This window comes from Mycosarcoma maydis, chromosome 2 (assembly GCF_000328475.2).
Source record: "Mycosarcoma maydis chromosome 2, whole genome shotgun sequence".
NCBI classification, from domain to species: domain Eukaryota; kingdom Fungi; phylum Basidiomycota; class Ustilaginomycetes; order Ustilaginales; genus Mycosarcoma; species Mycosarcoma maydis.
Genome location: NC_026479.1, coordinates 1796364 through 1819476, shown reverse-complemented (window position 1 = coordinate 1819476; position 23113 = coordinate 1796364). Strand labels below are relative to the sequence as shown.

The window sequence follows — 23113 nt, the reverse complement described above, 5'->3', positions numbered from 1 at the left end:
GGTACGATTCAAGATTCAGTCTGGTAACCAACAGCGCGCGGCCAATCAAAGACACCATGACCGTGTCATTGACGTCCAAACGCGCTACGTTGATGAGTATCACATCGCTCGCCGCCCCCCTCGGCGCGCTCAGCATCATCCTCACGCCGTGGGGGCAGACGACGGCCAAGTCGCTCCTCGTCGAGCCCATTCGTATCAATCCGCCCGTCTGGCTTCGACTGCTTCTGGGACTGATTGTCATCACCAACATTCGATCGACACCCTTCGCTTGGCATATCCGCGTCTTGTATCCTGCCATCAAAGCCGTCGTTCGCAGCCGATCCTATTGGTCCTCTCGCTCCTCTTCTGCCCTCACTCACGCTTCGATCACACCTCAGCTGAAGCTCTCTTGCCTCCCGCTCGGCCGTGACATCTTCTCCGACACGTCTTCGTATACTTTTACTGCCACGCTTGACGAATGCGATTGGAACGGCCACCTCTCCAACTCCTCGTACAGTAAATCGCTCGACTTTACTCGAATGGCACACAACTCGGCACGCTTCCTGAAGATGTACTACGACGGAGGGTGGGTCGCTCTCGGTGGATCGGCGTTCAACTTCCATCGCGAGATCCCGCTTCTTGCCAAATACAAGGTGAGGATGAGTTTTGAATCGTGGGACGACAAGTGGCTGTACGTCGTCGGTCGATTTGTCTCGGTCAACAGATCATCCTCTAGCCCCAAAGAGACAAGCTCAGCGACGGAAAAATTGGAACAAGGCGAGACGCTGTACTGCACTTCAATCTCGAGGTACGTCTGTAAAGCAGGTCGACGTACCATCCCACCGTGGTTGGTGATCGCTACTTCTGGATACGGCACTCGACCCGAGACGCGCTCCAACTGGGAAAAAGCAGAGCTACTGCGGGTCAGCTATCTCGAAAAGGAACGTCAAGCGTACAGAGCCAAGACGGGCAAACACACCATCTCGAAAAAGGCCGATGCAAAACTCGTTAAGAAAGCAGCTCTGCTGCGTCAATTTAGAACAGAATCCGAACGAAAGGGGACACAAGATGAAGCGTGGATGTCCAAGAGCTACTGGGGCTTGGACGAGTGGGAGACGAGACGAAAGGAGGGTTTTGAAAGGCTAAGTGTCAGCGTAGGTACTCTTCCCGCAGTGGAAAAATCGTGAATAGAATCCTACTCGACTGCCATTCATGACTCGAAGCCAACCACGGACGGTAACGGTAATCGTGAATGATTTCAATAGACAACTTAGACCTTTTCAGCCCCACACGCTGTTCACCTCGACGTACTGCGCCTGCGTCAATGGTCTGATACTTGCATGCTTGAGCTGAGTTGGCATGTTTTGTGGGAAACCCAAGTCGGTATATCCGTATTCTGCGATTCCCTCATCGGCGCTGTACGGCCATTATCCCGCCGGATTCCTTCCGTATTGGTCCAAATACACATACCATTGCCCGCTTTCGTTATCCTGCAAAAAGATTGGCGGCTTCCGCCCGATGATGGTTATCCACACATTCGCTTGCCGATTCGATATCCTGCCAATCAGCGTGGATTCCATTGTTGCTGACCTGGCCACAAACCTTGTAGACGCTTTCGTCTTTGAAAAAGCGCACGTACTGGCTATCTCCATCGATGGGTCCGTGTCCCAGCGTGAGATCAATCACGCCATTATGGCTCCCCAAATCCAGGTACACGTGCGGTTCAGTGAAGGTGACAAAGTCAGTGGTGTAAGAAGCGTAGATCTTGTCATAATCGGCATCACCTGTATGGGAGGCATCAGAGAACTTGTTCGAGGACCAGTATACGAAAAAGTGCTCATCGTTGTCCAGCCAGATAGCTTCGGGAGCCCAAGCCATCCTGTACTCTTCCGGAACCACCGTGACCAGTCTGGGCTCATTCCATTGCGTCAAGCTGGCTTTTTTCGAGTCCCAAATCACCAGGCTGCGCGAAACAAATTTGCCACCGAAACCGCCAGCAGCCGTCTGGTTCAGGTCGGTGCCAATAATAAAGTGCTGCGACTCATCGGCGCGGCTGACAATGTACATGTCACGAACACCTCAAGTGCCGACGTTCGAGGTGAGCAAAGGAGCTCCACGTTTCAGTGGTTTGTAGGAGAGCGCTTCATTGCCGTTGGACAAGTGGCCGAAGATCTGCTCACCAGCAGGATAGGTCTCGTATACGCCAGGAGAAGAATAGTTGTCATAGAAGTGGATAAAGAGGTATCCAACTTTGTCTCTCACGTGCTTGCGGAGCGGAGACCAGGTGACCAGGGAGACGAGGCTGAACCACAGTGCCAGCGACAGCAAGCTTGGGAGATGCATAGTTGGCCACACGAGTTTGGGGATGGAGTGGCGAAGTAGCCTGATTCCTGGCGTCGCATTTGCCTTTATGCTTGGTGCACGGCGCTCCGGCTGCATTGTAGGTATCGCTTCAACATCGTCCGCGCAGCCGTGCTAGATTGGGAAGCATCGATTGTTCTTTGTCGCGCGCTCTCTCTCTCTCTCTCTATTTCTCTCTCTCTTTCCTTCTCTATAAGGTATCCAGCTCACAGAAAGGGACGTATTAGTTCTGCAAATGCTCGCAACTCATGCTCTCATAATGTACGAAGAGGTTGGTTGCAGAGCGAGCCAGGGATTAAAGCAGCGAGTGTTGCAAACTCCAGCGGGACATTCACGATTATCGAACACGGAGTTCGGAGATCTCGTCCAAGAGCAGATGTGGGGAAGACGTCGTCCGAACTGACCTTAAGTGTTAAAGAAGGAATCTGGCTGACATCTCGCTTCTAACGCTAGCGTCCATCTACTCCCCGCATAACCTTGATAGCGTAGCGAGCAGGCTCGGCTGGAATTCTCCCCTGCGTACAGGTCTGTTCTTTGTGCCACAATAGGAAGACCGAATTTGGTCATCTCTAATCATCTCTGATTCATCATCTGTCATTCGTGATTTTACAAGCCGCTCTCATCAGACGGAAAGGAAGACATCTGCGAGCTCAGAGACACGTCAGCGATGCCATTGGCGAAAGACAAGATCTCACCCGATCTGGTTGTTCAGCAGTCAGTATATGGATTCCCGATGAGAAACGGTCTTGCTAGGCTCGTCACCGGCTGATTCATGATTCATGATTCACGATTCTTGCATTTCAGTCCGCGCGTTTGGGTGACCCCTTTTGACGGCTCAGTTAGTGCACGGTGTTGCACATTGTGGTTCATGATTCACGATTCATGGTTCACGGTTGGGCGCCGCCGTATGTTGAGCCTTGTTCATCTGCAGCTTGCAGATTCACGATTCTTTTGGCTAGACCCTCTCACCTGGCGAATTATGACGGCTATTCAACGACCATCAGCACAACCTTGTTATTAATATTCCTCGAGCAATCACAAATGAAGGCATGCCCGATGAGAACCCAGGCTTTGTCACCACGGGACAGAGCCAAAGGTGGCGTGCGAGCTGCCGTCACTGTCAGACCGGACAGGTGAATGGAGCAGAAGAGTGCCACTTATTTCGCACACCTTCACGTTTGGATGATTCACGTCGAGCAGAAATGGACACATGACAGCTCAGCTTTCTGGACCAACTTATTTTGCTTGCTGATTCACAGACCGTCGACAATGACAACGCTCTGTTGGGCGGCCGCTTCAAACAGCCAGTGGAGAGCCTGCATGTGACCTAGTCGTGGCTCCAGCGCAGCACAGCTCTACGGTCTGATTGATTGTGATGCAACACTTGTCATCTTTTCCAGTCATCAATCCTGCATTGCAAAGACGAGCTTTGTCATTGGTGGTGCAGCCAGGCCGAGCCAAGCTGGAAGCTGGGCTGACCTTGCCCGATCAGACAGTCTCGATCTTGGCTCCTGCTCCTGCTACTCCCACTCTGGCACTCCGCAGAGCACGTCAGTTGGCAAAGTATGGGCCTGATAGCGTCTCTGGGGGAAGGAGACAGAGAGACGAGCAGCTGCTCTGCCCATTACTGTCAGCGTTCGGTGTGGTCAACGGTCTATAAAGGATCACTAACTCGACTCGACATCGACAACAATCTTCCCGCTTACCTTCATCCGTGCCTTCTCGCGTGAAATGGCTTTGTTCCGCAACTTTGCTGCACGTAACAGTCTGCCCCTGCTTCAAAGCTCTTGCCTCGTTCCTTCGCTGGCTCGTCGTCCGACTGCAATCTCTACCCGAAACTTTGCTGCTGCCGCTTTCGCCATGACGGGCAAGGATCTGATCAAGGAGATCAAGGTTCGTCGTTCTTGCTACGCCTTACAAGTCTCGCCAGTCTATATCTTGCTAACCTGCTGTTTTTCTTTCTACAATCTCGCATCAGGTGGATCACGACAACATTCGTGACCTTCTGAAACGCTTCAACGACGCGCACAAAGCCGGCGACCAGGACCTCTGCGAAGCGCTCGTCAACACAATCATCCATGAGGCCGCCGTCCACTCTGATGCGGAAGAACTCTCGGTCTACAAGCTAATGGAGAAGTTGCACATGACCCAAGTAGCCGAAAAGGACCGCCAAGATCATCAGAACGTCAAGCAGGCCATGGCTGAGCTTGACACGAACCAGATCTCTGATGCTGGTCTTGATACTTTTGCCCATAAAGTGGACAAGGCCTGCAAGCTGTTCCTTGAACATGCCGAAGTAAGCCTACAAGCCAGCACCTTATACAACTTTTGGTAAAGTGGTCACGAGTACTCACGACTGACATCTGATTCTTGGAATCTTGAAACTATACAGGAAGAGGAAAACGACCAGTTGCCGCAACTGTGCAAGCTGCTTTCGGCTGACGATCAGTCGAAAGCGGTCGACGATTTCCTGCACGCTCGCAAGATGGCTCCCACACGGCCCCACCCTTCGGCGCCTCAATCGGGCGGCATGTCGCAAAAGATGGTAGGCGCCATGGGAAAGCCCATGGACATGGTTGTTGATATGGGCCGAAAGTTTGTCGATCTCAAGCATCATCACAGCAATGTTACGGCAAGTGCCTCTTGATACTAATCCGGTCTATTCCGTCTTGGTGCGGTCCCAACCATCTCTTGTTCCGGTCTCAAGGTTGATTCCACCGCTGTTCGCCTTTTTGTTCGAATGTATTCTCAATCAGTCCAGGTGTTGATGCCCATCCGAGCTGCTGTGCGTTTGAGGCAGGATGTGACATTTTGACTTGGTCGTGCATTGACATGTGAGGTTTGCCTCACCCAGAGAAGTTATTTTTGAGATCGGTCCAAGCTGTCCAGTAGCTTTGCTGAATCTTGCCGCTATCTCTGATGGATGTTGTAGCATCGAACAAGAAATCAGAAACGTCAGCCAGCCAGGTTCACCTCGACCTCTCGGTGACCATGCTGTATAGACTGTGCTTTACTTACTCTATCGCATACTTGGTAGTCGCCAGTTGAAACGCCGATTCAAACATAAAACTCATACTTCCCTCGCCCACCTTTGCTGGGCCCAAGTCTGCACTGCTGGCTTTTTCAAACGTCTCTGCATCTGGACCATGAGCTGAATTCATGTTGTGCAGACTGGCGCCAGCTGGAACGAAGCCGGACGCTTTTGCATCATAAACACCTTTGATGTTGCCCATAAACTCACTCATGCAGTTCCGATGGAAGTACGGGGGTCGGAAAGTGGCTTCGGCAACAAGCCAACGCGGAGGGAAGATGACGAAATCGCACACGGCTGTTCCTGGTGTGTCCGTTGGACAGGTGAGAACGGTAAAGATGCTCGGATCCGGGTGGTCGAAGGATATCGAACCGATAGTGTTGAACTTGGCCAAATCGTAACGATAAGGGACGTAGTTGCCCGAGAACGCCACGACGTCGTAAGGACAGTGCGATTGGCGGTAGCAGAAGAATCGGCCCATGAACTTGTTAATTACAGTCCATTCTTGTTCGACATCCTCGTAGCGAGCGGTTGGGTACTCGAAGTCTTCTGGGTTTGCAAGACCATTTGCTCCGATCGGTCCCAAGTCCGGCAGTTCAAAATGACCTTTGAACGTCTCGCAAATGTATCCAAAGGCCGGGTTGGCGGTCGAAATTTTGTCTTCAGCCTTCAAGTCAACCGAGAACTTGATGCCACGCTGAACAACAGCAATGTACAACGGTGGAACTTGGAGTGACCCGAACTCGGTTCTGAGCAACAGCGTCCCATGTTGGGGGACTATCAAGAAGTCGCCGTCCGAATTATAGAAGCTCTTGTTGCCCATAGATCTGGTCGCCGTGTATGTGTGAATCGCCAGTCCGTTCTTGAGCTGCGTGTCACCTGCACCTGCGAGTGTGACCATTCCATCGATGAAATCGACGTTTTGGCCGACGTCTTGAACCAAAGCATTCCATCGCAGCTGCTGCGGAGTGACGCGGATGTCAGGCGAGTGCGCGTGGAACGATCCCATAACGCGAGGCTGGCTGTACTCGACAAAAGGCTCGTGCTGCACCGATGGTCGAATACGATACAGCCACGAACGCTGATTCTTAGCACGAGGCGCCGTAAAAGCTGTCCCGCTCAACTGCTCGGCGTAGAGACCATGGTTGACTCTTTGAGGCGAATGACCGAACGCCGGTAGTGTATCGCGCTTGGCTTCTGATATGAAGTGGTTCCCAAAGCCTCGTTGGTATTTGATATCTGTCATGTTGAACAATCACGAATGTCGCGGTGCAATACTGGATGAGGGACAGTCAAATGGCAATCGTGAATGGGTGAGAAATATGTGCCTCGCCGCTTTATTCATCCCTCGACCGTCTTTCGCCCGTCTCCTTGGTCAGTCGGCAAACGCTTTGATAGTATGTGCTCCTCTTTCTTGCGACACACTTCAGCAGCCATTCAGACTCTTCAACTTGCCGAACAAAACAGCGACCACAACGGCTAAATCAAAGCCTGCTGAAAGCGTGAGTGCGGCTAATCCACCTCGAACCCTGGACGTGGCGGCCAATTTCGCTTCTGCCGTGTGCGCGTGATGAGCCTGTCGAGCTGTGCAGAAAGAGCCGCGTTAGAACAATGGAATTGCGGGGTAAAGTCGTGAGTGATGAGCTTTGGTTCTGCCGGACGGCACGTCTCAGCGAACCGCAGCCATAGTGGCAACAATCGAGAATCGAGAATGGCTACAGAAAGTAGACTGCAGCGGAGAGCGCATGAGTCAGCAGCGCACCCTCGAGCCATCATTCATGATCGATCGAAAAATCGTCGAGCTAAGTTATCAGTGGTCAGCAGGTCGAGCAAGTGTTTTGGCTCAGAGTTCGCGTGATCCCCCCACAGATGCGCTGCACAAGCTTAATCGAGCGACGATGCTGTCCAAGATTCGCCAATCGGGTATTCTTTGGTCTATATAAGCCATTCCGAGAGCTCGATCGCTGCTAACTTCCAGTCTACCGCTGAACTGTGCTCGTCACTTTGTATCGGCGCTCGCTCTGGTTTGTCAACTCGCTCTTCTACGGACTTGAACCCAAGATGAGGTTCGAGCTGTCCAGTGAAAGTCTGGCCACGGTGCCACTTTTCGTATGGCTTTCTGCTACTCTTGTAGTCGGCCACATCCTCTACACTGCCGTCAAGCGGCCGAAAATCAATCTACCTGGTCCTCGCGGTTGGCCGTACGTCGGCAACCTTTTCCAACTGGGTGAGGACGCGGCTCAAACCTACTACAAGTGGTCGAAACGATACGGTCCCGTCTACAAGGTTCAGCTCGGCGAGCGCGAGGTGATCATCATCAACTCGGCGCAAGCATCCAAGGAGCTCCTGACCGATCTGGGTAGCATCTACATCAGTCGACCTCTCTTCTACACCTTCCACACGGTAGTCTCTTCCACGGCAGGTTTCACCATCGGCACTTCACCATGGGACGAATCGTGTAAGCGAAAACGACGGGCGGCTGCTACGGCGCTCAACCGTGTCGCTGTGCAGAGCTACGTTCCCATCATTGATCGAGAGACTTTCTCGCTCGTGGAGGATCTGTACAGCGCAAAGGGAAAAGCTATCGCTCCATTTGCATACTTTCAGAGGCTAGCACTCAACGTTTCACTCAGCGTCAACTATGGCTCACGGCTCGACAAGATCAGTGATGAACTGCTCCAAGAGATCGTCGAAGTCGAAACGCACGTTGCCAATTTCCGATCCGTCTCGAACTCGGCCGCCGACTACCTCCCCATCGTTCGCTATGTCCAAATGCTGGTAGGCGGCAACAATTCTTTTGCAGCCCAAATCCGAGCTCGTCGAGATAAATACATGCGTCGCTTACTAGAAGATCTCAAAGCGCGCGTCAAGGCAGGCACAGACATCCCTTGCATCACAGGCAACATCATTAGGGATCCCACTGCTAAATTGACCGATCTCGAACTCAGCTCAATCTGTTTGTCGATGGTCTCTGCTGGTTTAGACACGTTGGCCAACACTTTTATCTGGTCAATGGGATTCCTCGCCAAGCACCCAGAGATTCAAGAGAAAGCCTATTCCGAGCTGTCTAAGGTATATCAGGGACAAGTGCCCAATTCGGATTCGGAGCAAGTGGAATACATCACTGCGCTTCACAAGGAGTGTTCTCGTTACTTTAGCGTTCTGAAACTCGCCTTGCCTAAAGCCACGATCTCGGATTCGAGCTACAAAGGAGTCAACATCCCCGCCGGTACCACCGTGTTTCTCAACGCCTTTGCTATCCATCAAGACGCCGAACGCTACGGTGACGTTGAAAACTTCCGCCCCGAGCGCTTCCTTGAGCCAGGAGAAGAAAACAAGCAGTCTCACTACAGCTTCGGCGCGGGTCGAAGGATGTGTGCCGGAGTCCATCTTGCCAATCGAGAGTTGTACATCGCTTTCTGCAAGGTGATCCACTTTTTCCACATCCAACTTTCAGATGTCGAAGAGGAAAAGCACTTCGATATCAATCCAAAGACGGGATGCGCGAATCCGAAGGGGTTGAGCTCGACGCCGAAGCCTTTCAAAGTGAGGTTCGTCCCGAGACATCCGGCCGCGTTGGAGCAGTGGATCGAGAGCGAAAGGGAGAAGACGGATTTGATGGCCAGTGCTGCTTGATCAGCCGTTGGGGAGCAAACGCAAATGCCTGTAACTTTTAGTCAAATACTTGTTGCTTCTTACGAAAGACTCTGTGCTTTTCGATACGAGAGAGCTTGTGCATCGAATCAAAAAGTCTCACAGCATAAGCGAGCAACATCACATTAAGTCTAACTGAAAGCACTACTTGAGTGGTCGGAAACCTGTTCGATAGCCGTCATTTCTGAAGCTGCATTTGTAATCGCTTCCCGCAACATCCTGGTGAGCATTCTCTTTTGCCGGCATCCCTGGTTACAAGGAGCTCGGGAAGATCGATCCGTGGGAGAATCGTGATTCCGTTTCAGTGGACGGCTCAACCAAATTTGTGGATGCGAGCACGGCTAAACCGTCCAAGAACCGGGCACTAGTCGCATATCACGTACAGTATAGTTATTCAAGATTGCTGGGTGAAGTGACGGTTTTGCCGGGTTGCATTCGTGATTCACGATTGGCGATTGTGTTGCTTAGCGAGTGTGGGGGACGAGGAATGGGGTTTCGGTATCTTGGTCGGTGGTTGTCTTGAAGCTAGTCTTTGTTCATTCATCGAGATCAACGACGACGCTCTCACACCTCCGTGCCTTGCTGATACCATCCTTGTTCCAACGACCAAAGTACATCTTCTGACGGTGAACGACAATGAACTGCATCATTGACTATGCTGCCAATCACCCGTTTTCGATCGCGAATCTCCCTTATGGGAGCTTCTACACGGACAACGATCCATCGACACAACGATGTGGAGTCGCCATTGGAGATTGGATCGTTGATCTGAAAGCGCTATCTTACACTACGTTTTGTCCGGGTGGAGTCGAGCCCGAGGTGTTTCGCTCGGTGAGTAAGATTCCAGCCACTCTCTTCTCGTCTGACCGTCTCGCTGAGCTCTATCTTACGTCGTGTGGAAAGCAGACTACACTAAACCTCTTCATGGCACTTTCCAAATCCACCTGGCTGTCAGTGCGACTTCACCTTCAGTCACTCCTCACTCACCCCTCCGCTATCAGTCAAGATACTGTCATTACACCCACCAACCTCGAGCGATCTTCGCCCAGTACCGTCCTCTCGCAGCCGCTACTGATCCCACAATCCGCTGCAACAATGTGCCTACCCTGTACTATTGGCGATTACACCGACTTCTACACCAGTATCGAACATGCAACCAATTGTGGTACTCTCCTCCGCGGTCGCTCTCAACCGCTGCTTCCAAATTGGAAACATCTTCCTGTAGCATATCATGGCCGATGCTCATCAATCGTTGTTTCCGGAACACCTATCCGAAGACCTGTGGGTCAGATTTTGGATCAACCAGGCGATACGCAACCGGTGATTGCGCCGTGTAGAAGGCTCGATTTCGAACTCGAGGTTGGATTCGTGAGTACACGCTTTCGCATCTCGGAGATCAGGAAAGAGTGAAACGTGCTGACGAAAGTGGATGTGCGTGCGCGCCAAAACAAAGTTCTATGGCGGCAAAGCGACTCAGCTAGGAGAGAGACTGTCTCCTGAGCAAGCCGAGGATCGTGTCTTTGGTGCGGTGCTGTTGAACGATTGGAGTGCAAGAGACATTCAATCTTGGGAGTATGTTCCGCTTGGTAAGTCGACTGGTCGTACATAGTTGTCTTGTCCCCTGTGGTCTGTGTCGAGGTCACTGGAACTGTTTCTGCGTTGCACATTCTCTACAGGTCCGTTTCTCAGCAAGGTATGTTGTTCTTCTCGTTCATCGAGTGGATTCACGAGAGTGCGCCTGACTCAATGAAGCTTTTGTTTGATAATCGCTGTGAGTGCATAGAACTTCGCAACAACTATCACACCCTGGATCGTACCCATTCACGCACTCGAGCCGTTCACCTGCCCAGCTTATACCCATACTCCACCTCTGTTGGAATACCTTCAGGACGAAAACAAGACCAACTTCGATATCCCGTTGCAGGTCGGCTTGCGCCGTGAGTGTTGTCCGTTGTTCGTCCTTTCTCTTACTTGTTTTCTCGTTCAACTCATTGATCCACTTTCAATGCTATATGCGCTGATCACTTTGATGTGCTTGCCTTATGCAGCACAAGGATCGGCGCATTTTACAACAGTGTCCGAATCATCACTCCGACACACATACTATACGATCCGCCAGATGATTGCTCATCACTCTACGACCGGATGTCCTTTGAAAGCGGGTGATCTGATGGGGACAGGGACACTGTCTGCTCCGGGACAAACAGGATGTGGATCGTTGTTGGAAAAGTGCTGGGCAGGCAAAAGAGCTTTCGCGCTCTCTACCTCGACGAGTGCGGTGAAAGAAACAGACCAAGAGCAACAAGTAGTAAGCACACCGCAAAGCTGCACTGTGCAGCGGACGTTTCTGGAAGACGGCGACGAGGTCGTAATGACCGGTTTGGCGATAGGCGAAAGTGGAGCGGTTGGATTTGGCGAGTGCCTGGGCAAAATCTTGCCAGCAATCTCTCTCTGACGCTACGATGGAGAGGGTAGGCGATGCGCACGAACAAGGGCATTGGCAGGAAGATGCGGGAGCCGAGACTAAAGATTTTTCCATTACGAATCAAAGATACCAACACCAAACGGTACACTGAGCAAACAGAAGAGTGTCAAGTCTTGACATGTAGACAGCAAGAGCACTCTCGAGAGACAAGAAGCAGATCCTGAGACGATAAACCATAAAAATGTATCAACGAGATCCAAAGAGTTGCGCCTTTGCTTCAATTGATCGTTCCAGAGCACGTCTTTTTGCCGACGGCGAACTGTCTAGCATAGGGCTTGAGATCCGGCTCGCAGTTCTGCTTGGGACCCGCTAGCAGGTTACCAGCGGCGACGAATAGCAGTGCGCTGGCGTCGGCTTTCTGCTTAGCGCTCAAGTCATCTGCGGGAGAAGCCTTGCAGTCCTTGCTGCTGTAATCGGCGCTGTTGGCCACACCACTGCTTGAAGTAAGAGCCGACTTGCCGACGACATACGAAAACTGAGAAGTCAACGAGCCAGCGTGGTCGATGACGAAAAATCCACCGCACACCGTCTGCGCCTGAATGTTCTTCGAGTTTCCCAAGTAGCTCGAATCCGCGTCCGAGTTGAACACTTGTGGCTGCACAATCTCGTCGAAGAACGAGTAGAGGTTCGTCGTGGGAACGAAGCTGGTCAGACCACCCGCATTCTTGAGCGCAGTCACAAACGCCGAACCTGCCTGTTGCTGCCAAACCGACTGACTCGCCAATCCGAACGTCGAGAGAAGTCCCGCCTCGATGGTTCCCTTGTAGTCCGGGGCGAAAGCCATCAATCGATCCACCTGGTTTCGGATGCTCGGGAAGAACGTGAGTGCCCACTGCGTGGCGAGGCCACCTTGCGACCACGTGAGCACGGGCACCTTTTTCGAACCAGAACCGGCGTAGAGTGTCTGAACCGCGTTGACGATGTACTCGACATTCACCTGGGAATCGTTGAGCATAAAGGGCGGAGGAGAAATCCAACAGGGAGAGAAGCCGAGCTTGGCCGAGAGAGGGATCCAGCTCGAGTCGAACGTCTGGGTGCCATTGGCGCCGGTTCCCGGAACCAGAAGAATCGGCTTGGTCTGCGAAGAGGGAGAGCCAGTTTGACACTCAAGCCCCGCATCCAGCGTAGCTTTGGGCGTGGAAAAGGCGGGATCGGAACTGGCGAGCGGTGCAGCCCTGATGATGGAGGCGAGTGTCACCAACGCGGAGATGACCGAAGTTGTCTTCATGATCAACGCTCAGTAGATGGCAGCAGCTGGAAAGGCGAGTTCACAGGTGTAGAGAGCAAGAGAGGCGACCTGAATGGGTTGAACGAATGAACGAGGTGGTTCCAACGACCACGGCCAAAACTCCTTCCTTTATATCGAACGAAAGGCCGTGAGAAGAAGCGACTATTATCACCACACATTTGTTCGCTGCGATCTACACGCACAAGTGCCTCAGCTAGTGTATTTTGTTGACCGCCCAATGATTCCAGCTTGAGTGGCCGGTTTCAAGGTGCATCGATCAGAGTGATCAAGGAACAACCCATGACTCGCAAAGTGACAGGTGGGAGGCAGCAATCAACGTCAGCCTTGAATCCACACCGCCTTTCTCAGGGAGCGGTACGAGTAAGCTGGGATGAAGTGGGTCGAAGCTCTGCAGATCTCGTACAGGCACTCACAACGAATCCACTGCACATTCACGATTCGTGATTCGTGTTTCGTGATCCGTGCTTATACTTCGCTCTGCTCTGCGGAGTCAGAAGTTTGGTAATCCAAACTCCGCACCAGTAGCTTCGGTTGGAAGGTGAGACAGACGTCTTTAGAGTCCCGAACTTGGGCTAGCCTGCGTCCAGATCTGCTTTGGGCGTTGCGAGTCGAACAAAGCGCATCTCTTGCTACACCTTAGACCTCGTCGAACATGATTCTTGAGATCAGAACCACTCGACGGGCTTAGGCCGCTTTGTTTGACCCACAGTACGGCATCTGTGCAGCTGCATCTCCAGATGCACTGCATCCGGTTCACAGTCAAAACTAAGATCTTCTAGTTATCGTCGATCCAAGCATGCACCATGAATGAAATCTGCACTTTGCCCTTGTCCCATGCAGATGGAGAAGCATGCTAAACAAAACCAACCTTTTTTAGCGCCTAGGCATCTGCTGACCCCGCAGCGATTCAAGTGGCTTCTGACTGTAACCCCGCACATACGCTTCAAGACGACCAATCATGTGTCGATTGGCTCCACACATCGGGTTATACATGCAAAGGAGAACATATCTAGCTCGTGTTTCGTATGAATCCATCACCCGAATCAAGCAAAGTGAAACGGCACCGAAGCTTGTTTAGTACACGTCGATCGGCGGCAGCACGAGAAAACATGGCGGGGTAATTCGCACGTCGCACGTCGCACGTCGTGCACGCACACGTTTCCGTCTGTTGCCATCCTCTCGGCCGCGTTTACCCGCAAAAAGCTAAAAGCATCGCATCGGCTAGGTCTGGTCTCCCCATTCGTGCGTGTCTCATCACCATGATCTAGCATCTTCAATCTCGACTTTATATTTCCAAGCGAATCTCCCCACACACTCTCTTTAGAGTATCGGTCCTAGATCGTCTTCCTAGACGAGACACTGAACCCTGAACCCGCAGTCGCGACCGTCACGCTCGGCAATTTGTTAGACATTCAATCGTATTGTCGAGCGTTTGCGCTCCTCCATACCCGGCTCGGAGCGTGTTGTTCGTTGTCACGTGAAAGGGGAGGTGGATTGAGATCTAGTGTTACATAATACGAGACCGGCCGCGGAGCTCATCTGTTTGAGTCGGGCAGGGAAGATGGCAGGTGCGGCTCTAAGCTGCGTTGAGATGGCGAGGAGCATGCAAGCTCATTGGCGAGGAGGGTGATCGAAGCGCGTCCGTTTGTACGCATCGGCATTCGCACTGACTGTAGAATGTTGAGCTTGTTGCGTAGACGAGGCATGACCATTGGTTTGCACCGCGTTGACGCTGGATCCACCGTTTTGGGGTGCATGCACCTGTGATTGGCCAAGCGGCGAAGGAGGCGTTCGATGTTCGTCTTTCCTTCTCCTATTCATCATCGCTGGTGCTGCCACCTGCGATGTCATCCAAGGTTCGGCATCGACTTGCATGGCCGATGTTGGACTCGTGACAATCGACGACGATGACCCCGCCGCTGCACCTCTCTGACTATCGCCACTGCTGCTACCCGATGCTGAGCTAGTCGCCACACCTGTCAGCGATCGACCGCTACCATTGGTGGCAGTGGAAGTGGTGAAGGGGCTAGCACTGGTGCTGGTGTTGCTGTTGCTATTGCTGCTGCTGATGGGAAGCGGAAAAGGTGAGCTGTGCTGACTGCTCGCTGCTTGTGCTGTTGCTCCTGCTCGGATGGAACCATCGGTAGCCGTATTGCCACTCGTCCCATCATGACCATTCATATCTGAGCCAGCGCTCGCTTCTGCACCATCGAGCTCCATCGCCGCCAAGCCGTGCTCCTGCTTCTGCTCCTGTAAATTCTGTCCAGCACGCTTGGGCTCATCCAACACATAATCCTTATGATTTCTCACCAAGCTGGCATAGTAATGCTGCAGCTCAGCGCCTCCACAGATCAACCTCCAGTCAATGATCTGCAAGAACTCCTTTTCGAGCAGATTGATCTCCTGCAAGCTGATACCTCCGACTTTGGCGTAGTGCTCGTTGGTGTTGAATGCATCGCACAGCGCCTTGGAGGCGCAGAGGATGGCAGCGCAGATGAAGCGATGCACGGTCAAGCCGCAGATGGTAAAGCCTTCCAAACGTTCGCAGACGCGGTCAATGTAGACGAGCAAGATGAGCACACAGCACTTTTCGATTGAGGTGTACTTTGCAATGCGGCGCAGATAGGCCGAGAGCGAGATGTTGGGCGTTGCGCGAGAGTGGAAGCGCGTAAGAGCAGATGGGTCGAGTGGAAGCGAATCGTTGTGTTCAGTGAGCCTGACGAGCATGTCGACGACGAGAACGAGGACGTCGTCAAGCTGTGCATCGTCAAAGAGGTATGGCAGTACCTTGGTGTTGGAGTTGGCTGCTGATATTGAAGGTGCCGTTTGTGTTGCTACCGACGTTGTTGACGGTGACAATACCGATGCCGATGATGATGATGATGATCCAGCTGGCCGAGGTATAGCTGGTGGTGTGGCTTTGGATGAAGAAGAATGCTCAGCGGGCGCGCTCAGTGCATTGACCGCTGAAGCGGAAAAGTGCAAAGGTGAAGCTGAGTGTGCTGAAGCAACGGTGACTGTTGCCGGAGCAACCGTACCAGGCGTGGGAAAGGCAGGAGCAACGTGCGCCGACGAACGTGAAGGTGACGATTTGGATGAGACGGATTCCATCATTTCAGACAACAGCGACAACCCGTCGGAAGCATTCCGAACACGCGACTCCCCGGTCTAGTCACAGCAACGGTCGGGTCGACAAGCTTTTCAGTCAGGAATCGTTTAGGCCGAATGGCACAATCCTCGTGCTGATCGGAGAAGCCTATATCGAAATGAATGGGTGATTGTCGGCGTCGCTATCGGTGGTAGACAAGTCTCGCCTCGCCCCGAGCAGGCTGTGGTGGCGATCCACGAGTATGCTTGGAATGATCGGATCAGATGATCATGTTCCGAGCAGAGATCTGACACGGTAACGCTGCTAAATCGATGCTATGTGCGTCGCGATGCTGAATCGGATGGAAGGACTAGCAGCGCGCTGGGTTTGTTCCCGGATGGATGCTCGACGAAACAGGCTGATCCGCGACCGTAGCTGGATTAACAAGAGGCGTGATAGGTGCCAATCTCGAGAGCGTGTCGGTTTTCGATGCCGATATTAGTTACACAACACCAGCAAAAGCAAGACTGCAGCTGCGCCCATCAGCGTAGGAGACAAGGAACGACGGCGATCAAGAACAAAGATGTGGAACAACGACGGATGTTGGAGTATGAGATGGACTGTTCTCAACATTCACGATTGGCACAACCCAGATTCCACGCACGATACCTATTTTATTCACCCTCGGTCGTGAGTCGCAGTCGCGCTCTACAAAATAGATCATCATTCGTGATTATTCGTGATTTCGTGATTCACGATTAGGTTAGTTAGCGTGAATATGTATGCACAATGTCAACGTGCGCTTCTAGCGGACGAGTCGTCAGTAGATTCACGACTAGCATCGGGTTCGATCTTTAGTGAAGCCCCGATCAAAATTTCCGTTTCTAGCACTTGTCAACTCGAATCTCAACTCACAGGTGAATCGTGAATGCTGAGCAGCTCCTTTACCACCTGCTACGACACTTCAACGCTCACACATTCACTTGCCACAATGGAACAGAAGGACAACGCCAACCCCATTGTATACCAGTCCAGCTCGCGCTTGACGCAGCGACGCAGTTCGTCTAGCGCCAACGCAGAGTGGTGGCGTGATCAGTCGATTCATTCGTCGGCACAGTCAGCTGGTCGACCATCTGCATCGTCCTCTAGCATCGCTGGCATCGGTGCCGTCGGTAGCAGCGCCATCTCTAGCAACAATTTCGCTGCCTCGTTCGCGCGTGCGACTCGATCTACCATCGATCAAGACGACGACGAGGAGCTTGAAGACGAAGCGGACGACTCTGATGACGATGTCGAAATGTCGCGTCGCTCCGGTACTCCAGCCACATCACCCGAGATTGAGTGCGCCGCCCCCCACACCAAAGCCGTCGCGACCTCGATGGACGAAGAGATTGATAGCCAAGAGATCTATGACCTCATCCGATCCATCACCGACCCGGAACACCCGCTCACCCTTGAACAGCTCGCCGTGGTCAACGCATCACATATCACCGTCTCGCACGGCGACGCTGCTGCTAACAAACTGCCGCACGTACTGCTTGAATTCACCCCCACCATTCCGCACTGTAGCATGGCCACGCTGATAGGTCTCTCACTCCGTGTTCGTCTGCTACGTGCACTACCCGATCGCTTCAAAGTGGACATCCGCGTGCGTCCCGGAACGCATCAGAGCGAGAATGCAGTCAACAAGCAGCTCAACGACAAAGAGAGGGTCGCAGCAGCGCTCGAAAACTCGCATCTGTTCAATGTAGTAACCGGTTGCTTGGCGAGTGCAGGGAGAAGAGGAAAAAGTGCCGATGAGGTCGCAGCATACTTCAGTGGGCCTCCGAGCGGCGATGGCAAAGAGGACCAGGATCATCAGTTGATTTGGAAGACCGTGCAAGAGATTACGACTCGGATGGGCATTACTGTTTGATTTGTCCTCACTTTGTCTTTGTTCACCTGCGATCCATGTCTACTCACTGTCACGCTTTGACGATGGTCTGATCGTGCTTGAAACAGTCACAGAGTGTGTTGCTAAAGTGAGATTCGGACACAAATACAAAGGAATGAACAATTCAAATTCAAATTCACGATTATCTCGGCCATCGGTTTCACCTCCGAATGGGTGTCCTAGCATCCGACGAAGGACCCGATCTGGCCTGGACGCCACCTCTCATCGTCACCTGCTGTTGCTGTTGCTGTTGCTGTTCGTGCTTGAGCTTCTTCTTCTTCTTCTTTGGCTTGAGCGTCTCCTCCTCATCTGGTTCCAATAGACTTTGATCGATCTCGTCGACCACGCCCGGCTCTACACTGAACGCCGCCTTCATGGTTTCCCTATCGAACGGAACGATTCTCTGCGGTGTATATTCAGGCTTGAACAGGATCGAGACCAACGTGGTTCCTTTGGCCTCTTTGGCCGCACGTGCACTTTTGCGCGGTGGACGCACACGACCGGCAAGATCATCGACATAGTGCGCATATGTTCCGGGTGGCTTGGATGGTTTGCGTGCTGGTGGAGCCGCCGAGGCCGCCGCAGCGAGTTGGCCGGGTGAAGCGGCGAGGATGGCGGAAGAATCCGTATGCAGCGGAAACATCGGTGGTCCGCCATTGAGTTGAAGTGCAGGAGTCGAGATGCGTCCTCCGGTGCTCGAAGCGCCGTGAGAAGGGTGGCTTGCTAGACCAGTTGTAGCAGCGCCAGCCGCTCCACTGGCTGCGCTGGGTCGAAACGTCGCATTCGCCTGGGCTAAATCGGGTTGGCTCGTCGAAGGTGTTGCGCCCTGGGTTGCTGATCCTGCTGTAGCTGTTGCTCCTATCGTAGCGCTTCCGGTGTTGGCGGCTTGACCAGCAGCCGAATTGCCCTCTGCGGCGATCGCAGACGCTACTTTCTTTCCTGCAGCCACGTTGACAGAAGTGGATGCTGCTTCGTCCTCGGCTTTGATGCTGTCGGGGTTATATGGACGTACAGCTCTATCGTAGATTGGCATGAGTCCAAAGAGACTCAGCATATCCTGTGTCCCATTGAGGTAGGCGCGTGGCAGGTCGGCAGGTTTGCTCGTCGTCGATGCTAGGTACGGTGGCAAGCTGTGGGAAGAATGCGAAGTCGAGGCAAGAGCATCGTGTCCGTGGCTGTGGAGCGCAGAAGCGGCCATGTCGGTGGACATGATGAGTGTGCCGCTATCCTATCGTCTACACCTGTCGACCCAGTTGTGCCACATGCCCACGTATGATGCGATTACGGGTGGATGATTGCAAAGTAGTGGTGAGTGGTGAGAGTCACAGAGTGTTTACGTGGTTCGTCGTTCTTGATTCGTGTATGTGACGCCGGTCTGTGCTGGTCCAAGCTAACTCAACTGCATTGCCCGATCGCACTCCCGATCGTTGTGGTGCGAAAGCGCGTTTTCTGTCGATTCACGATTCGTGTTTGTGTTTTGATAGGCTAACGCTCGTGACTAAGTTAAATTCAGAGGTTCGCGGAATTCACAATCACGAATCACGAATCACGAATTCACGATTGATCGCTTTGTCCTTCTCAACAATCTTCTCAGCATCGTCATCGCCGTCATTTGGACTGGATCACAATCGCTCACACTCTCACACACGCACACGCGCACACACGCACATACGCCATGTTCGGCTCCACCCCTGCCACGTCAACCACAGGGTCGTCACTAGGCCGATCGGCATCTTTCTCCTTCTCTCAACCTCCAGCCAACAAACCATTCTCCGGTACATCAGGAGGCTTCTCCTTCGGCGGTAGCACCACTTCCTCTGCTACCACCAGCGCGGCTCCAGCAAATACCGGCGCAGCAGCTCCAGCTGCAGGAGGATTCAGCTTTGGCGCAAAGCCGGCTACGACGACGGCTGCACCAGCAACGGGTGGCGGCCTGTTTGGTTCGAGCGTCAACACCCAACAACAGCAGCCACAACAGCAACAGCAACAGCAACAGCAGACAACAGGGTTCGGAGGCGGGCTTTTTGGAGCAAGCAGCAACACTGCCTCCACTTCAACGGGCGGCTTATTTGGTAGCAAACCCAGTGCCCCTGCGACGAGCGGCGGGTTTTCGTTTGGTGGAAGCAACAACACTGGCAACCCAGCATCCACCTCCACCGGTGGCCTCTTTGGCTCTTCGGCACAGCCAACACAGCAACAGCAACAGCCATCCACATCACTGTTCTCGTTTGGGTCGTCTCAACCTCAGCAACAGCAACAGCAACCTAATATCTCTTTGCAGCCGTTCCAATCGCAACCGCAATTCAATGCAGGCGCGGCAGCATCACCGTTTGCTCGATTTGGCTACTTTCAAAAAGAACGCTTCAACGACCTCTCTGACGACGCTCGCAAACTTGTCGAGGAGCTCGACTCGCATATTTCCGCCCAGACGCAGCTTCGAGATGAGTTGAAAACCAAAAACTTTGGCGAAGAGATTCGCAAATGCGCCGCGGAATGGCACGAGCTCGACTCGGCGCTTAAATCGCTCTCGGCAACGCTCGACACGGACGAAAACCAATGCGTCGACGTTGGGCGCTTGCTCGAACGCGATCGTACCACCACATGTACGCTCTACTCTATCATTCTTAACGCCAAAGAGCCGCGCGCAGGAGCTGGAGCTTCGGATGGCGCCTCGTTCGTCGAGTGGTTGGAGCACTTTTACTCTGATCTCGCCGTGGATTATCGCGATCGAATCTCGCGTTACTCGAGCACGGTCGAGACCATCCAACATCATCTGGCATCGCTTTCGAGCAGAGAGACGTACACGCCTCAGGCGATTTCAGACGCGATTCATGCTCAGCACGAGAGTTTTATGACGTTGGCTGGACACGTAGCCGCACTGCATGCCGAAGTGGATGCATTGAAGAAGGATTACGCAAAGTGGTTCAAGCAGGTCAACAAAAGTGTCAGGGACCCTTTCGGTAGTATGAACGCGCTGGCGGGGAGTGTGCCGCCTGCTACGTAGAGTGCGGGGCGTAGAATTGCATTTATCAATGCTTGTGCGCACTCATTTGTTGTGAGACTGGCTAGCCGTGTGAGAGATGGTGCGTTGGATCGACAGACTGAGATACGAACAGTGAATCGACGACGAGGCCACAGGCATGATGCTGTCGAGTTCACGACAAGTGCACCAAATCGCGTCAAGGTGGGCCGCTTGGACCATCGACGATATTCACGATTCACATTCGTTTCTTGGACTCTGAGCGCTTTTCGTCCTCCCCACCATCGTCTATGCTCGTCACCTATCACCATCACCCTTAGTCTTTTTTTTGGGCAGTGACCGTTCGCGCCAGCACCGCCCACTGCATGCGCGTACATCTCGCTCGCAACCATGCACGACTTTGTCTCGCACATCCTACGCCAATACTTCCACGCGACCAACTGGAACGAATACAACTCGTACCTTCATCTCACCTCTTGCTCGTCGGCGATCCTCGATTTCTGCGTACCCACCGGTCTCTCGCTCTCCATCTCGGCTTCGCCCACACCACCGTTTTTCACGACATATCGGCTGGGAGCTTTGCCCAATTTGCGTGCTGGTATCGGCTACATCTACGCTAGCACTGATAGCAAGATCGATTTTGGCGGCAGCTCCAAGGATGTCCGGCTAAAAGAGATCATTGAGCGATTTCGAATCGTTGAGGCGAGAGCGCCGGCGGCATTCAAGTCGAAAGAGAAAGAGAAGGAGTACTACTGGTTAGCAGGAGACAGGTACCCGGAACAAGAAGCGTTAGGTGATCTGGGTAAGAAGGAGCGAGGAGGAGGCGAGTATCTCGTGTACGGGTGCATGCATGTTCCATCGGCACGCTTGGATGCATTGTGGACCAAACGAATCAGCCCAACATGGCAGTTGATAGTGACAGCTGTTTCGAGCCCACCAAGGTATCCCTTGAACGCCTTGCAGAATGCAGCGATAGCTTCACGATCCGCTTACTCAACCGGAGCAAAATCTACAAGTAGTAGTATGGATCGTTTGGACTCGTCGAATCCTTCGCTCAGCTCTTCTACCAGCTTATCAAACACGGGTGCGTCTACGGCAGCGACAACGGCGGCGGCGGCAGCAGCAGCAGCAGCAGCTCAAGACACGTACGGTCTAGGACCGCCCGGATCGACCAATCTGCAATTCACGCTGCAGAGGGATACGGGAAGATGGTTTACCGAGTACAGCTATTCGATCGACGATGCGCTGTGGGGGTTTAGGGTTTTGCACAACTTTGGCACTCCCGCTGACACTGCATCGACGACTCTGGCTGCGCTCAGCGAGGGCGCAGTAGAAACTTCAAGCAGCGCCTCCTACCCGCAGCGCAATGGCAGCGTGCTTCATACGGGCAGCAGCAGCAGCAGCGAAGACACCGAGGCAGGCGGTGGACTTCGAGGCAGATTCAGCGCTGGAGCCGAAGTGTTTATCAGTACTGTGGAAAAGTCGGCCGGCCTATCAACCGGAATTCGATTCTCGACGCTTCCAGACACTCCTCAACAGCCGCTCATGATCGCTCCGTCGTTCGACAGCTCGCCTTCACCCCACCAAGCATCGACATTGGCATCGGCACCGTCTCAGCCACCTACGGTCATCACAGCCACGTTGAACCCGATGATGGGTCATCTGAGCACGGCATATGCAGCGAGGATGGCGAGGGACGTGGTGGTCTGTTCGAGGTTCGATTTCAACGTCTACAGTTACGAGAGCGAGTGGACGATGGGAGCCGAGTATTGGCTGCGCAAGAGTGGCGGCGGTGGTGGTGTTGAGTCGGTGGAGGCATCGGACGCTGATGTGCCAGCGCCGATGAATCGGATTGGATCGACAAGTTCGATCGGAGGATTGCGGGGACACGACGAGACAAGACAGGCGCGTTTCCAAGAGGAGCATGCAATGTCTCTGCGCGAAGCGTCAGAGGCGGTGAGCCAGGTTGATGGCAATACTGGCGATGGCGGAACGTCGGTATTTGGTCTACTGCGTGATCCTCCGGCTCTTGCACCATCTGCACCGTCTCCACGGGCGACATGTGCAAATTCGACGCTCTCGCATCTGCTCTCCCCCATCACAGGCGTACTGAAGGCGCGCATCTCGAGCACATCGGACATCCGGCTGCTGTGGCAAGGACGCCTATCGCACTGCCTCGTTTCGCTCGGTGTCAAAGCAGACCTCTCAGGCACACACGGTGCGTCGTATTCTGTCGGCGGTGCGCCAGCGTCGCCCAAGATGGGCATTGTGAAAAGCATCGGTTTGGAAGTCATGTATTTCAGCCAGGCTGAAGATGAGTCGGTCGAATAGGCACGTCCTATCACCCTTGGTG

General features: G+C 53.2%; 12 protein-coding genes across 13 annotated transcripts; 7 read left to right on the top strand and 5 right to left on the bottom strand.

Annotated features, from left to right (window-relative positions):
- Positions 1-56: 56 nt before the first annotated feature.
- On the top strand, positions 57-1166 carry UMAG_01428 (uncharacterized protein; the record flags this gene model as incomplete). The annotated part of the gene is made up of 1 exon (XM_011388996.1): positions 57-1166. One exon carries the CDS (start codon positions 57-59, stop codon positions 1164-1166), a length of 1110 nt encoding a protein of 369 aa, XP_011387298.1.
- A 298-nt stretch (positions 1167-1464) lies between these two features.
- UMAG_01427 (uncharacterized protein) lies at positions 1465-2322 on the bottom strand (the record flags this gene model as incomplete). Its single annotated transcript, XM_011388995.1, has 2 exons — positions 1465-2057; positions 2160-2322. The coding sequence occupies 2 exons, from the start codon at positions 2320-2322 to the stop codon at positions 1465-1467; spliced, it is 756 nt and encodes a 251-aa protein (XP_011387297.1).
- A 1749-nt stretch (positions 2323-4071) lies between these two features.
- UMAG_01426 (uncharacterized protein) lies at positions 4072-4987 on the top strand (the record flags this gene model as incomplete). 2 transcript variants are annotated; one of them, XM_011388994.1, is made up of 3 exons in its annotated part: positions 4072-4095; positions 4319-4636; positions 4733-4987. In XM_011388994.1, 3 exons carry the CDS (start codon positions 4072-4074, stop codon positions 4985-4987), a joined length of 597 nt encoding a protein of 198 aa, XP_011387296.1. The 2 variants fall into 2 exon arrangements, with proteins under 2 accessions (XP_011387296.1, XP_011387295.1); XM_011388993.1 differs by lacking the exon at positions 4072-4095 and adding an exon at positions 4201-4233.
- Positions 4988-5186: 199 nt separating this feature from the next.
- UMAG_01425 (putative homogentisate 1,2-dioxygenase) lies at positions 5187-6617 on the bottom strand (the record flags this gene model as incomplete). Its single annotated transcript, XM_011388992.1, has 2 exons — positions 5187-5256; positions 5359-6617. 2 exons carry the CDS (start codon positions 6615-6617, stop codon positions 5187-5189), a joined length of 1329 nt encoding a protein of 442 aa, XP_011387294.1.
- An 815-nt stretch (positions 6618-7432) lies between these two features.
- On the top strand, positions 7433-9007 carry UMAG_01424 (putative Cytochrome P450 monooxygenase/Phenylacetate hydroxylase; the record flags this gene model as incomplete). The annotated part of the gene is made up of 1 exon (XM_011388991.1): positions 7433-9007. The coding sequence occupies one exon, from the start codon at positions 7433-7435 to the stop codon at positions 9005-9007; it is 1575 nt and encodes a 524-aa protein (XP_011387293.1).
- Positions 9008-9661: 654 nt separating this feature from the next.
- Positions 9662-11480, top strand: UMAG_11337 (uncharacterized protein; the record flags this gene model as incomplete). The annotated part of the gene is made up of 6 exons (XM_011389137.1): positions 9662-9856; positions 9929-10393; positions 10479-10611; positions 10702-10718; positions 10809-10962; positions 11074-11480. The coding sequence occupies 6 exons, from the start codon at positions 9662-9664 to the stop codon at positions 11478-11480; spliced, it is 1371 nt and encodes a 456-aa protein (XP_011387439.1).
- Positions 11481-11727: 247 nt separating this feature from the next.
- On the bottom strand, positions 11728-12738 carry UMAG_01422 (putative Lipase B precursor; the record flags this gene model as incomplete). Its single annotated transcript, XM_011388990.1, has 1 exon — positions 11728-12738. The coding sequence occupies one exon, from the start codon at positions 12736-12738 to the stop codon at positions 11728-11730; it is 1011 nt and encodes a 336-aa protein (XP_011387292.1).
- A 1632-nt stretch (positions 12739-14370) lies between these two features.
- UMAG_01421 (uncharacterized protein) lies at positions 14371-15873 on the bottom strand (the record flags this gene model as incomplete). The annotated part of the gene is made up of 1 exon (XM_011388989.1): positions 14371-15873. One exon carries the CDS (start codon positions 15871-15873, stop codon positions 14371-14373), a length of 1503 nt encoding a protein of 500 aa, XP_011387291.1.
- A 965-nt stretch (positions 15874-16838) lies between these two features.
- Positions 16839-17762, top strand: UMAG_11336 (iron-sulfur cluster assembly protein CIA2; the record flags this gene model as incomplete). Its single annotated transcript, XM_011389136.1, has 1 exon — positions 16839-17762. One exon carries the CDS (start codon positions 16839-16841, stop codon positions 17760-17762), a length of 924 nt encoding a protein of 307 aa, XP_011387438.1.
- A 178-nt stretch (positions 17763-17940) lies between these two features.
- Positions 17941-18990, bottom strand: UMAG_11335 (uncharacterized protein; the record flags this gene model as incomplete). The annotated part of the gene is made up of 1 exon (XM_011389135.1): positions 17941-18990. One exon carries the CDS (start codon positions 18988-18990, stop codon positions 17941-17943), a length of 1050 nt encoding a protein of 349 aa, XP_011387437.1.
- A 465-nt stretch (positions 18991-19455) lies between these two features.
- UMAG_01418 (uncharacterized protein) lies at positions 19456-20784 on the top strand (the record flags this gene model as incomplete). Its single annotated transcript, XM_011388988.1, has 1 exon — positions 19456-20784. The coding sequence occupies one exon, from the start codon at positions 19456-19458 to the stop codon at positions 20782-20784; it is 1329 nt and encodes a 442-aa protein (XP_011387290.1).
- Positions 20785-21150: 366 nt separating this feature from the next.
- On the top strand, positions 21151-23091 carry UMAG_01417 (uncharacterized protein; the record flags this gene model as incomplete). Its single annotated transcript, XM_011388987.1, has 1 exon — positions 21151-23091. One exon carries the CDS (start codon positions 21151-21153, stop codon positions 23089-23091), a length of 1941 nt encoding a protein of 646 aa, XP_011387289.1.
- Positions 23092-23113: the final 22 nt, after the last annotated feature.